Here is a 15,042-nt window from a genome sequence, read left to right as displayed (position 1 = left end):
GCTTTTGAAGAGACACCCACTCTTAGCTTCTCAGGTGGGGGAAGTTTGCCTTCACGTGAAATACAAGAAAGGCTGAAACAAGAAATCTTTGTAGGTAACTTAAGACTTGATGAACAATGAAGAATCACTTCAGAATTTTTAACTAATTTAGTCATCACACTAAATGTTCTGCTCAGAATTTAAAAGAAATTGAGCCAAATTTAAGAAACGAAGATTTAGGATTAGCAGAGCTTATGGAAAGAACGGGAAAATATTATTATAGGACACTTAATGCTGGGCTAAGTAGCCACATAATCTGAGTACGACAGACATTTACAGAATTTCAGATCATGGTTCTGTACTATTTTCTCCTCCATGTTACATCAATGTATGCACTGTATTTATTTTCTGTGACATTCTACAAAACATAGCCTTTCCCAACACAGAGCAAGGAGAGAAAAAATAAATTTATTCTCAGTCTAGCTATTTTTATCCTTTCTAGAATATTAATTCCTTGAACCAATATGCTCCCTAAAACCTTTGACCAGAGGAAAAATTACTTGAGAGAAATCAGAGTCCACAGCTTTTTCTTTTAAGTAAGGTGTTCCTTAGTATTCCTTAGCATTCCTAAAGTATGCCCTCAGCGAGCACTCAGTCACAGTGATGTTTGAAAGGGAAGTCTCTCACAAGTGAAAAGAACATCTCAATACTGTTCCACACTTGCTGCTGCCCTGTGGCAGAGCAAGAGGTGGAAAAACATGGGCCATCCGTGCCCATAAACAGAGTGACAGTTCTCCAATGTTGACAGGAACCCGTATTTCAGGAGCAGTTGAGTGTTTGTCTGAAAAGTCACAAGAACTATTCAGACACATGAAACTGTAATCGCTGTAATAAAGTCAAAGTCATTGACACACAGGGCTACTGGCTATACACGTGCTGGTTCAGCGAACTCAGAAGTTGCCTGCGGGCAGTTTTAATTTAGAGTGTCTAATTTCTTCCAAGTCCTTTTTTATTATTATTACTCGTTTATCACTTCCATATTTGGACATATGCAACCCTCTTTCGCTGAATACATGGTATTTTCCAAGATAGATTCCAAATTCTAGTGAAAACGAGTACATTATAGAATTCAGTCTTTTATGCTCCTCTCACACATTTGAAATTCCAGGAAAAAATACAGAATACATGGACTAAATCAGCTAAAAACAGAGTTCATACAAATCTACTTCTGTTCAACTCTGGAAAATAACTTTGAACAATGTACTTTGTTTTAATAAGCACCTGTGGGTTGCACTTCAAACAACATTAAAGCCTAATTTTTTAAACCTAACTTAAAAGCCTAATTTTTGAAGACTTTGTTGTTGTTGTTGTTGTTGCATATAGTTTCTGGTAGCATTGCTGCATATAAAATGTAGTTAAACACTGCATAAAAACTATCTGTTTACTGCAATCACGAATTTCCATAGTAATGTGCCAGCTTCCAGTCAACACTAAAAAGACAGAAGTATGAAAGGAAAGAGAATCCTTGGAATGTAATGAAAGGTGTTGTTATAAACTCCCAAGGAGTGGCGAACAGGAAACAGAATTTTAGTTATTCTTTCTTGTTTTACTTAATAACAAGTATACTAGTCATTATCTTTAATTAAACCTATATATAGGTATAATTTTTTCCCCATGACAGTGCCTTAAAAACAAAACAACATCACAAAAAACACACATACTTTTTTCTCCTTAGGTGGGCTGATCTTCAGAAGCATTAAGCACTTGCAGGATTTTAGTATCTATAAAGATCAAGCTGCAAGCACCCATGCTCTAAAAGAGAAAGAGGCAAAAGGATTAGGCTGTATACTGTCTGCACGAGGCTGACTGCCTGCTGTGTCTGAAGAAGAAAATAAATCTTCAAACCAAACCTGCAGAACACATGGGGATACAGTACTTGGGAATGCTGCATTCATTAAAAAAAAAAAAAAAAGTATTTATATTCTGGAATAAAAAAATAGCTAAGAAGTACTTTATTAAGTGTGAGAAGCCAGCTCTCCTACTCACCAAAGGAAATGCACTATATGCGGAGGACATCAGTGCAGCGTGCAGCCCTCTCCATTCATTCTGTAACAGCCCGTCTTTTAGGTATGGTACAAGGAGAAAGAAATACTTCCAGAAGGAGTATTTTTCACCAAGATCAAGTCGTTGGTGGCTGATATAAAACATGTTGGCTTGTCCATGTTGTGAATGTGAGTAAGGACGGAATTCTTAAAAAGTGCACAGCATTATCCAGAGTTTCTCAGGGCTGTCAAGGGAAGTCTTGCAGGGCTAGGTCAGTGCTGTACACTTCAAAATGTCAGCCTCAAGATATGACTAAAAAAGAAGACCCAGATATGCACCCACACCCAAGGGCTGCAGCGACGGAAGCAACGGGACAAGGCAGGCCCACACTTTTTCACAGATCAATGGCACATAAATGTTTCGTCTCAGGCAGTATATCCCACAAACACGTTTTAGGTCAGTGTAGCCTTCCTTCTGTGTAGACTGGCAGAACGATGAACACTACACTGCTGCTACTGCATTGAAAACCTTTGATGCTGACAGCTTTATAGCATCTATAGGAATAACATCTCAACATGATACGACTTGGAAGGAAAATGGTAATTAATAAGGTGATGACAGTACAGGTGTTTACAAGAATCAGGCCTTTTATTAGCACCAAGATTGTTGTTGGAAAGCCATCAGCTTTCTCTCTCATTAGTTTAAACATTACCATCACAGAATGAGCTAGCTATCTCAGATGGCTGTGGCACAGCTGCACCTGTATGGCTTTGTACACTTTCATAAGGAAATGAATCCAAAAATCATACATAGCAGGAGAGTGGAAGGAGGCCTACTCAAAAGTATAAAATGCCATGAAACAGTAGAGTACTTCTAGACAGAGGTAAATTAAAGAGTGTAATTCTGCTCATAAATGTCTGTGTAGTCACATGAAAAATGTGAATACGTTCTGAAAGAAAATCTCAATGGGAGAAAAAAAAATAAAAAAAAAATCCTTCATCTGGGACAATGAGCTGGCTAATTAAAAATAACAGAGCATTTTGCACCTTAATGTCAGGCAGAACTTCTATATTGAAAAGCCACTCACTATATAAGGTTCCCCTTTATGAGCCAGATAGGGTAAAGTCGTCCACATTGATCTTTTATTCCCATGCTTCTAAAGAGCTCAATAGGTTCAATACCTTTCAAATAAGTCAGATTTTACTTCTCCCTATCAAACCTCAAAAGCATATTATTATTTCTGCAAACACATTTGGCTTTCAAGGCTAGAAATATTTAGGAAGTTCCATGAGAAATCAAAATTCTCTATGCATAACAAAGGAAGGAAGGTGATTTCCATGGATAATAGAAGACTTACTATCTTGTCCTTATTTAAAAGAGCTCCTGTGCTAGCATATACAGCGAATTGTTTACAAAGCATTCAGTATGTCAAAAAATCTACCCTCATGTTTCTAATTGCCCTAAGACATTGCTAGTTTAAGTAATGAGTTAATCAAACTTACTAATAATATGAGTTTTATTATAAACCAGGTATGTCTCTACATGTAGTTCAGTATGTAGGTCTAGTAGAGGGACTATCTTACATAAACAATACTGGGAGCTCTAGAGTGTAGCTCTACAGAAGAAAATGCCCTATTTGCATAGTGATGTCTCTTCTAGGGGATGTCTCTTCACCTACTCACAAAATACAGCATCAGTATTGCAGAGAGCTGTATTTGACAGTATTCCTCCTTCCTGCACTGGAGCATTTGCTTCCTTTGTGACAGCTTTCCTGTCATCGCTTTCGGGCTGCAACACAGATATCAAATGGCAGTCAGGAATCAGCAGCCTGTGTCAAACGAGGCAGCACAGAACAGCCAGGCCTGGGGTGGAAGATGGAGTACAGCCTCTAACAGAAGATGGAGTACAGCCTCTAACAGGGTCATGGTGCTGCGGGACAGCGATGGAAGAGGGGCAGCAGGCCCCCAGGCACGAATACAGCCTGCGGCGTGGATCCCTGACCGTCCCCTCCGGGATGATGGCGCAGCACTGTTTTAAGAAAACTCACATCAATCGCATTTACACGTAGAATAGATGAACTTTTGAAGGTGTAGGCCTTTCCTGCCGATGCATTTGCAGCGCTGGCATGAGGCAGGATGAACCGGGCTCTACCACACCCAGCCTCAGCCCGTCCCCACCGGCCGCCTCCCCCTAACATGGCGGCGGCTGCCGGGGGGGCGGCGAGCGGCTCCTCCCGGGGGGGGTGCCGGTCTCCGCCGCGCTGCTCGGGGCCGGCCGGCGCGGAGCGGGGCGGAGCGGGCCGGGGAGAGGCGGGCAGGGGCGGGGAGGGAAGGGGAGGATGCTGCGGCTGCCGCGGGGCGAGGCGAGGCGAGGCGGCGGCGGGCCGGCGGGCGGAGGATGCGGCGGCGGCGGCGGCAGGCGGCGGACGAGCGGGGAGCGATGCGGTGCTGCGCGGCGGGGCCCTGGCCCGCCCTGCTGCTGACAGGTCGGTCGCGGCGCCGTGTCACCGCGCCGGGCGGGCGGGGACCCCGCCGGGAGCCGCCGGCCTGCCCCGCCGTGGCCTCTTCTCTCCCCCTCGGGAGGCGGCGGAGGGTCGGAGCGGGGCCCCAGCCGCCTCCCGGCGCGGCACAGGGGCTCGGGGAGGGCGCCATGCCCGCCTCAGTGCTCCCGGGGCGCCGGGGGTGAGGCCGGGCCCGGAGCCCCGCAGCGGGGCCGCTGCCTCCCCGCCGTGCCTGCAGCGGCCGGCCGGGCGCTGGGCCAGCCCATCCTTCGCATGCCACCCCGCCCGTCAGAAGTATTTACCAGCTTGAGCGCTTATTCCTGCCATGTCGGAATTAAGGCTGCAGAGAAAGCCTTAATTCGGCTCCCTGATGAGACTAAACCGTAGCTATCAGGTCACACTCGGGTTTCACACCTCTAGGGTTCTTCAGAGTTCTGCTGCACCAGCAGCCCAGCCGCAAGTGCTGCGGTGGGACTGTTGGCACCCCAAGAACAAGTTAACAGCGATATTTCTCTAACTTATTTTGTGGCCTGAGGGATCAAGGGTATGCCATCTGGAAACTAACGATCTGTTCTGTACCTTCCTGAGTAACACGTAAATATACCTCTAGTACTTGATGCGTGTGACAGTACTCGTCTTTGGGTAGTGACAGCAGAAGTGACATGAGGAGTTGGGTATATTAAAGGTGCAATTAACGCCTAAGCATTAAGTTGTTTAATGTAAGGATTAAACTGAATTTGTTGGATACAAGGTACTACAGGATACTGCGAGATAGCGCTTTCTCCTAATGTGGAAATCCTTCCTGCCTCCCTCTCCCAAGACTGGCACAGCATCCGAGGGAAAACTAGGACAGTCCTAGGATAAGTTTTCAGTATCTACGGAGATATTAAATCTAGAAAAGCTCAACTAAATGAGTTTCTGGAGTCTGAGATGTGAGCTTAATCCACGAGTCTCTCCCAGGCTCCACAGTAAAGGAAGTTTAATTTTTTTGTTGTTGTTGTTAACTTTTCTTCTTCAGACCTTTTTAAGCTTGTCTCAAGTTGGATTTCATTAGTTCCAACAGCAGAATAAATGGCTTGAGACCAATAAAAAAAAGGAAGCGTGAACACTATTAAGTTATTGTGAGTGATAATCTGCATAACATTTATTCTTCATCAGGGTGGAATTTTGTAGTATGTCTCTGGTCTCAATTCAGGTACAACACAGGACAGCTCATATAATTTGAATGATATGAACTGCCCCAGGGGCTCACTTGAGCTTTTTTTCCCCCCTTTAAGCAAACAAACAGAATTGTATTCATGATAGTTCTTGAATGCAGCTCTTGGGCTGAACCCGTCCATCTTCCAGCTTTCCCAGAGCCTGACATCTCAGCTCTGACCATGTGGGAGAACTTCCAACCTGGATCACTAGTCCTAAGCAAAGCTACAGCCTCCCATAAAAATAATGTCTTTTGAATTCTGTCTTTAAGTAGACTCTGTAGTACTGAAGCGTTATTTAGCCAGGCAAAAACAAACAGGTTACAGAGAAAACAGAACGTGGTAAGAACCACAAGATCAGTGAACAGATTTGAGTTCTCTTCTACTAACAGAGATTAATTTTTCCTGTTTCTGTTGTAACACTTGACTACAGAAGAAACTTTATGCTTTTTGTATGTGTTAAAGATATATGAAATACTTACAAAGAGGTTTTTTTGAAGGAGGCTGTTTGCTGCCAGAAGTCCAGAATGTTGTTCTCTCTTTTTCCCACAACTAAAATGTTAACTCAAAATCTAGGGAGTTCAAGAGACTTAAGAGGTTAAAGAGTGTAACAGTGATTTCAGAAGTCCTGCGTTTGATCCCAGGGAGCTATTATTGTACTCAGAGTGGAGGACCTGGCTCTCAAACAGTAGATGAGGATCAGCGTCTCCAGTGCTAGAAAAAATGGGACTTGCCATTGTTGTTGGAATGATATTTAAGGTTAAGCTTTTCTAATACAAATGATATTGTCAATTCTGTTAATGTGAAGCTACAGTACAAGAGTAACTGTCATGAGATGGGCATGGTTTCACCACTGAAAAAAGTGCTGTATGACATTGCTGTGGTAGTGAAGATGTAACTCAAGGCTGGTAACTGTTTAATTGTAAGACCTAATAATACTAGCTTTGTTATCTGAATATCTCAGGAAAAAAAAGAAAAAAAAAAAAAGACTGGTTAAAACTAGGAAATTTTCCATGCCAATCAGTTCATGATTGTAGTGAGATTTGACATTTCCCTCCCAACTAAGTAGTGGAGACTCTGGCTAAATGTTGTTATAATTGCAGCACAACCTGCAAAACTGTCTTTTTAATGTAGGTTATTTTTAGTGGTAGCTTAAGCCACCAAGATGGGAAGGTAGAAAGAACTAAGTAGTGGTCAGGTGGCAATCTCAGCATCTTGAAATCTGTGGCTTTTCTGAATTTCTTTAATCTTTTGAATTCATTGCAACCTGAGAAATCAGAAGTAAGCAGAGATTCTCTAGTAATTTTTATCAAGAGCAGATTGAAATGTAAGAGGGATCCAGGCAATGTTCCTTCCCTGGCTTCCACCATGAGCTCAGGGCTGAACCACAGGAATTGTGGCAATATTGTTTTCCTTTTCTTTGTGGAAAATCTAGTGGGATTTGGTTTCTTTGTCAGGTCTGCAGTAGGACGGAGAATGGTGGTGGCTAAATGTTGCTATTAATAAAGCATGAGGGTTTCGTTTCTTCCAGTGTGTAATTTGCAGCATTCCCGAGAATGCAACTGCTGGTGAGACTGACAAAGTGCCTCATCCGGTTGCTTTTCTTGAATGATCTCAGAGAAATGCTCGGATGTTACAGTCATAAATGGATGGAAGAGAAGCAGGCAGATAAAAATTACCTACTGAGCACAGATGAATAATTGTAGAGCTTGGAAACATTTCTGTGTTTGTGGAGGTAGAGGTATGGGAGAGAGGGGCAATGCAGGGTTTTGAGAGGTGGAGCTGTGTGCTGCATTCGTAGTGGAAGAGGCTGATTTGTGATCCTAGTTTAAGGAAGCAATAGGGAGGATAGGCAGTGGTGCAGAATCGCAGGGTGGATGTTAGAGCAGTATAGGAGTGAAGGTGAAGTTGGTCTGTGATGCTCAGGTCCTTTTGGACTGTGAGGTGGACAGAACTTACTGGGGATATCTTCTCTGTTCAATATTCTGCTGTTAAATATTAATATTTAAAACCTTTATGTAAGATCTATGCAAAGAGAATTAACAAAAAAGGGCCCTGTAGGTGTACTGTCCTGAGCATGTTCACGTCCGAGGCCCAGAGTTGTGAGTTGGTCCTCCTGCACCCTCTGGCAACTGGGGCAACGTGTAAGAAACTGAAGAGCCTGACTCCATTAACTTTTTTTTTTTTTTTTTCATTGTGAGTACAAAGGTGATCACATTCTCTCTAAAATTTATCTTTGGTAAAAACAAGTCGTCTGAATTCCTGTGCTCTTCAGTATAAGGCCTCTTTTGTCATCCTTTAATCGTATTCACAGATATTCCCTGAGCTTTCTTCATGTTGTCACTATGCTTCTTGAAGGCTCTTTGTACATACTAGGCACAGCATTTGAAGGTGATCATATCTGTCTCACACACAAAGATCTCCCTGCTACTCCTTGATGTACTTGTTTATGTATTAGCTGTTCTAACCAGTGTTCTACTGAAAGCTTCTGTTCAACCCATTATTACCTGCCACATCTCCGCAGTGTCTTTTATCAAAGTTCCGGATTCCTGAATTGCATGCTCTTTAACGTAAATACGGCATGCGTTCTTTGTTCCCGGGTATGTATTTACATTTTATTCTATTGAAGTACACATCAGTGATCACCTTAAGCTAACCAAACAACTCTGCACTGTGTTAGTGGCTTGTCGCTTACATTGTTTATTAATCTCCCAGACTTTGGTTTAACCTGCAGATTTTATCAATATATGTTATATATCCTGGTCATTTTATATATCTACAAGTATTCCAGTTGCATAAGGCCAATGTTTTGTGAAACATACGAGAAATCTGATCTAACCAATTAACTATCCGGGAGCCCTGATCTATTGCTTGAGATTGCTGTGATGAAAGCTGCTGAATGGGCAGTGTGCTCCTGAATTGTTCTGTTTCACACCTTTCATTTAAAATGAAATAGGTGGTGATGTATATACACATCTTAAAACATCGGACTGTAAAGTGTGGCATCTGAATAACAGGCGTGTTGGATGCTTTTCTGGGTCCCCTGTGAACTGCAACGAAGGGTGGAGCGGTGGACAGGTAACCTCGTTAATCCCCACAGCTAAACCTAGCACAACGTGTGGGCCCATAGCAAAGACACGTACTGATCATTTATTTTTCAATATAAAAAGTATTTAAAAAATGCATCTTTGAACTTTTTTTCTATATTCCATTTAAATATGCTAGATTCATTTTGCACCTGTGTTTTCAAAGCGCTAGGTGACATGCTGTATCCCTGTGGGTAACATTGTCAGTATGTCAGGCAAACTCATCAAAAAGCATCAGTTGGAAAAGATGCATTATCCCTTGTCGATTGTGATAAGTATAATACTCATCAACATCTAATCCTTCATTAATCAAATCAAATTGCTTTGCCTGGGATTGGTTTCTATCTGAAGAGGTTCTAATTGCCTGGATCATGCATCTGAAATACTGCAACAACTTTATTTTACCTTTTTGGAATTTTGTGAGTATTCCTAGCGTTACCAAAAATGTACACCGAAGGTCATGAACAGCACTGCGTGGGGTAATCTCTAGGACACTATAACATTAAGGCTTTCAGGGCAGGCAGATCATTTCAGCAGGGAGAGAGTTGTCCTTCAGGCGAGACAGAGGTGGAACACTGGATGGCAATAATACTTTATTGCTAAACCAGATCCTTGCTATATATAAGAAATCTAAAGAAAGCTACCAAATGTATAATTTAGAAATGTTATTTTATTGGTATAGTAATTTCAATACGCAGTTGTTTTTTGTAGTTTTTGCTGTTATACTTTATCCTCAATTAAATTCTGGTTGTTTTGAGTAAAGTGTCATTAATGAGCGTCTCAGCCACATGCATAGATCCAGTGTTTGTGTATCTTTCCTGCTTAAGCCTGATCTCTTGGGCCTCCTAAATGTTGTGTGGAGAATGCGGTATCAGTAAGGCGATAGCTGACCAGTGCAGCCATGTCAGCGGAAGTTCCAACAAATGTTTAAGTTTCTAGTATAAAGGATAGATGCATATGTGGAGCATATGTTCTTCAACAAAGATGAATCTGAGGGAAAATACCACTACTTGTTTGTTTCTGATACTGCTACTTTTCTAAGCAAGTTAAGATAGCCTGATAACATCTTCTAGCTGGAGGTTGACATGAATTTGTAATCCCAAGCTATTTCAAAAGTAAAACTATTTATTATGTCCACTCTTCCCTTCCTAGCATCTTACCGCAGTTCCTTCTATCTGTGCTTTCCATTGGCATGTAATGTACAAACAGCTGGAATATCTTGCATCGCAGAGGAAAGGAACAAAAGAGCAAAAAGTGGGAGGTGAAGAGGGAGCTTTCTCAGGCAGTTCTGCCACTGCTGAAATGGAGGCTGGCAGCTCAACAGCTGCCTTCAGAGTCTCCTGCATGCTTTGTTCCTCACCATGTTTAAACCTTCTTGTGCCTTCAGCTGTGCTGATGGAACTGTTTCAGGCAGTGCTCTGCCTGAATGGGATGAAGATAACTAATTTTAACCAGTTCTTTTCTCAGAACTGATTGTTGGTTATGCTACAAGGCAAGGTGTTTGGCACCGGTTGGAGGATCTTCGTATAAGCAAAGCCGTGCTCTAGGTTATATTACTTCCCCTACTTTGACCACAATATATTACACCAGCAAAAGTAACTTTAGGTATGTCTTTGCCTGTATATGAGGTTTTACCAGTGCAAATAAGTTTATCAGAGAATGTGCTTCATCATATTTCTTACCAGTATAATTATGTCAGCAGCCGCATCTACACGTGCTTAAGCATTTAGCGCAAACTTGGCTTATTTGTACAATGAATGTCAAAAAGGTTACCATCAGGAAGAATAATACATACTTATGTATTCATATGAAACACCATAGTTTTCTTAACCTGAGATTCCTAAGCTCTGACTAAATAAGAAAAAAATGGTTTAGAAGGTATCTGATTCCATCTGATAGTTAATTTGTGGGAGTCTGTTGATCTGACTAATTTATTTTGCGTTTGTTTTATTCTGAAAAGCTTTTTTGTTAAGCTCTGCTGATGGCAATAATGGAACAGTTAACTGGAAGACTAAGCAAGCCAACAGTTATATTATCAGCAGAATAAAGGCTGTTGAGAAGAATGGTGAGTTTAGGTCATCAATTTAAACCCCATGTTGGTTCAGTCAAATCTGCTTTTAATATTACTCCTGCTTTTTCAGTCATGTCCTTGTTTTAGGAATAAGGTGCTATTTTAAGGTAAGTAATTTGGAAAATCTTGCATTTCTTCAATCTTTTAAACATTCACAGACTTGTGTGTCTTTGTAAGTTCTCCCCAACTTTTCCCGTTGCAGTTAAAGCTTTGCTTGAAATAATGGCTGTGTGTGTACCTAATATTGCATATTTTCTTATGGCTGCTGGTTGCTTGGAAACACCTCTGCAGTTTGCTTAATACAATAACTTTTCTGAAACAATTACAAAAAATCCCTAGATATACATCTTTTTTTTTTTAAATATACATTAAAAAAACTAGTTTAAAGTGCACCTAGAATATTGTAGCTATTGTACACTAGCTGAGAAAAGCCTGTTGGCTTTGCATTGACTGCCCACCCAGGTAGGACATCTGGATTGGCCCCCAAACCAAATTATTTCTGGGATTGTCTCCTCTGCTAAAAGTCAGTGGAGAGTGAACCCATTGAAATTTCTGGAGAAAATGTCCGGGTGTGGCCTGTGTTGTTTTGTTATGCTTTTTGTGAAGATGGTCAGTGTAGAGGCTCCAACCAACACAGTGAATCTTCTGAAATTTCTGGAGACGAGGGTCATCTGTATCTGATACACACACTCTGACATGTGGCTGGTAACAGCCTCTGGACTGGAGGCTGATACAGTCCTAGTTGAATTCCTGGCTATGCCCATGGACAAGATCTACAAAAAGGACAACTGGGATACTTTCTTTACATGGTTCAAAGAATGATGCATGTTTTCCAACCTTCGGTTCCCAATTTATCTACTTTATTTATTTTTTTTCCCCCCAATCTCCAGAATTTCTATCCTTTCTGTGCAGATAGATCTTGGGATCTTGGAAAGTCCTCCAAGGGATCTGGAAACAAGAAAGATAAACAACAATGCTGTTGAGGTAGCTGCTATTGTTTTTCTTTTGGGAACTATTGTTATCCCATGTAGTGAATATTTTTAATTTCTCATGCTTAGATTTACAGAAGTCTTTCAGAGTCCTTGGAATTTTATCTGCCATGGGGAATTTGCCCAGCCAATACATATTTGACAGTTTGCTGTATGAGATTAGTATTTAGAAGTTGGTGTATTCAGCTTCAGCCTTAGATCATCTAACGTGATTACATGTTCATCTCCAGTCAGGCAATCTTATGAAAATAATTGTGAGTTTTAAAAGCCTCTGAAGAAAATAGCATTTCACTTGTTTCATTACTGAAAAGTGCTGACTGCTGTAGAGGACTGAAGACTCATCATTTTCCTTTTGATTTTGAAGGAACTTAATTTGGGAAAAAGAAGAGAGCTTCTCTGATATGGGGGGTAAGGACTTTATAGTTCTTACCCTATGGACTTGTGTCATTACAATATATTTGCCATTATAAGATAAAATAAGGATTTTTTTCTTTTTTATTTTTTTGCCTTCTGAGAGGCATTTTTAGACTTTATGCAGATGTAGGACAGTGATCTTGGTGAAATCCTTATGCATATGTTTACCTTAGCAAGAGAGAATATCTCATTACTAGGTATTTAGGTGCAGGTAATTAGTGGCAGCAATAGATTTCCTCTAACAGACAGAAGAAATATATGGCTTATATGGGATTTTCTGTAGTAACAGTTGATCCTATTATCTTTCTTACTTTCTAAAACTATTTTTTCTGGAGAAAATATACATTACTTTTTCATTGTTCCTCCTGTTTGAAATTGAGCTTCATTGTAGAGTCAAAGAATCAGAATTGGAAAAATAGTGTTTTTTTGAGATATTTGACACATTTTCATCCAGCCACCATATTTTTCTCAGCTTTTCTGCACTGTGAAGAGACCTATTAATGTTATAAATACTTTTTCAGCTTTTCTTGAAATTATTTTACAGGAAATTAGTTTCCTTGATCTGTTTACAGCTTATTCACACAAGGGAGTGCACAAGTTTTTTTAGGTCATTAAATTACTAATTTTAATTTTGCAAATCAAATAGCTGTGTTAATGTACTAAATTTACAATAATTGGTTTATTAATCACATAAATGTATTTCACTATTAAAAAATAAATTATATTAAAATTCCAGGGTCCATTTAAATTTTCTCTTTAAGGTAAAGTTGTTGTGGAGACATTGCACCATACTGTGTCAAAAGGAACTTCTAAAACTGAAAAAAACACTCCAATAAGCAGATGATTACACAGATAACCAAGGGACCATGATTATGGCCCATGCTTTTCCAGCAAGATTCATGTAAATTTATAGGAAAATGGTTCTTACTTCAAGCGAGGCATTGAACGCTTTCTCTATCAGTAAAAAGATCCCGTCACCGATCCTTAGAAAAGTATTACTTATTTATAACCTCTCACTGAGGCGGTCAGTGCTGTTTAGTGGAAATGTTCCTGCTGTGGAATTTGATCAATATTGCATCAAGAGGTTGAGCCTGTTAAATTTAGATCCGTCTCAGAGACTGGAAGGTATATAACTAAATGTAGAGAGGCCTGCGTTACAGATGTCTGCATCTCCTCTCAGCTGTAGTCAGCAGAGATCCAGAGAGGAGGAAGGAATGTAGGACATGATTCATCTCATTTTACAGGCGAAATCAAATTAATCAACCCCTAGAAGCGTCTGTTTCTCTCCACTGACTATAAAAGGAGCCTGGCTGACTCAGTGGTGGATGTTGTTTCTGTAGGCATCTAAAATTAGGTGAGATGGATTCCACATGGAGTACGTGGTACGAGGGGTGCCATGTCTGTGATTAATGCCTAATTAGCAGGGCTTCTTTTATGGAGCTCTCAAATAAGAAGTTTGGTGTAATGTCAAGTTTGAAGAAACATTTTACCAGGATTAGAAAATTTAGCTTGATACAGGAGGATCTGGATAGGCTGGACCGATGGGCTGAGGCCAACTGTATAAGGTTCAACAAGGCCAAGTGCTGGGTCCTGCACCTGGGGCACAACAACCCCACGCAGAGCTACAGGCTGGGAGGTGAGTGGTTGGAAAGCTGCCTGGCAGAGAAGGACCTGGGAGTAGTGGTTGACAGTCGGCTGAATATGAGCCACCAGTGTGCTCAGGTGGCCAAGAAGGCCAACAGCATCCTGGCCTGTATAAGAAACAGTGTGGCCAGCAGGGGTGTAGGGAAGTGGCTGTCCCCCTCTACTTGGCTCTGGTGAGGCCGCACCTCGAGTACTGTGTTCAGTTTTGGGCCCCTCGCTACAAGAAGGACATGGAGGTGCTTGAGCGAGTCCAGAGAAGGGCAACGAAGCTGGTGAGGGGCCTGGAGAACAAGTCTCACAAGGAGTGGCTGAGGGAGCTGGGGTTGTTCAGCCTGGAAAAGAGAAGGCTCAGGGGCAACCTTATCACTCTCTACAGGTACCTTAAAGGAGGCTGTAGCAAGGTGGGGGTTGGTCTATTCTCCCACGTGCCTGGTGACAGAATGAGGGGGAATGGGCTAAAGTTGCACCAGGGGAGGTTTAGGTTGGATATTAAGAAGAACTTCTTTACGGAAAGGGTTGTTAGTCACTGGAATAGGCTGCCCAGGGAAGTGGTTGAGTCACCATCCCTGGAGGTCTTTAAAAGACGTTTAGATGTAGAGCTTAGGGGTATGGTTTGGTGGAAGACTGGTTAGTGTTAGGTCAGAGGTTGGACTCGGTGATCTTGGAGGTCTCTTCCAACCTAGGTGATTCTGTGATTCTGTGATACACGTTGCAGATATTTCTTGCTTATTGATCTAAATGTTGAAATGAGTCCTTTCATCTACCAGAGGCTATGCCTTTGTTCCTATGAGTTTATTACAATGCTTCCAAAGCCTCTTGTAGGATAACTCCTCATGACTTCCACATGCTGTATGGCCTAGAGTCTTTGCTCAGAGACGTGGCTTCGTGTAAAGTCTCTTTCAGTTAGCATGCAAGGAAGGTAGCTGTGTATCGCTCTATCCGGGGCTTATCTTTACCACCTGTGTTACCCTAATTTAACGCACAAAATTTATCAGCAGTGATTGATTCTTGGATATCAGTGACTTGAAAACAATTGAATAATAGTATGAAATAATGATACGACCTACAATCAGTCCTGTTAAGACCCCATGACATACATCTATTAGATCGGTGTTCCCCA

The 15,042-nt window shown here is 41.5% G+C and overlaps 1 protein-coding gene across 6 annotated transcripts in view; it reads left to right on the top strand.

Moving 5' to 3' along the window:
- The first annotated feature begins 4,389 nt into the window (after positions 1-4,389).
- The window catches only part of SGCE (sarcoglycan epsilon), a 29,735-nt gene continuing 19,082 nt past the window's right edge, over positions 4,390-15,042 (top strand). For 4 of the 6 annotated variants that reach the window (XM_035316245.1, XM_035316242.1, XM_035316243.1 and 1 more), the window contains exons 1-2: positions 4,395-4,507; positions 10,765-10,869. In XM_035316245.1, the coding sequence (XP_035172136.1) occupies positions 4,420-4,507; positions 10,765-10,869 (193 nt within the window). In that variant the 5' untranslated portion in view covers positions 4,395-4,419. Of the gene's footprint in view, positions 4,508-10,764; positions 10,870-11,607; positions 11,860-15,042 lie in introns of those variants that run through there. The other 2 variants (XM_035316244.1, XM_035316246.1) reach the window with 2 other exon arrangements.

The sequence above is a fragment of the Oxyura jamaicensis genome, chromosome 2 (genome assembly GCF_011077185.1).
Source record: "Oxyura jamaicensis isolate SHBP4307 breed ruddy duck chromosome 2, BPBGC_Ojam_1.0, whole genome shotgun sequence".
NCBI lineage: Eukaryota > Metazoa > Chordata > Aves > Anseriformes > Anatidae > Oxyura > Oxyura jamaicensis.
Note: the sequence above shows the minus strand (reverse complement) of the source record. Positions and strands in the feature narration are given on the sequence as shown.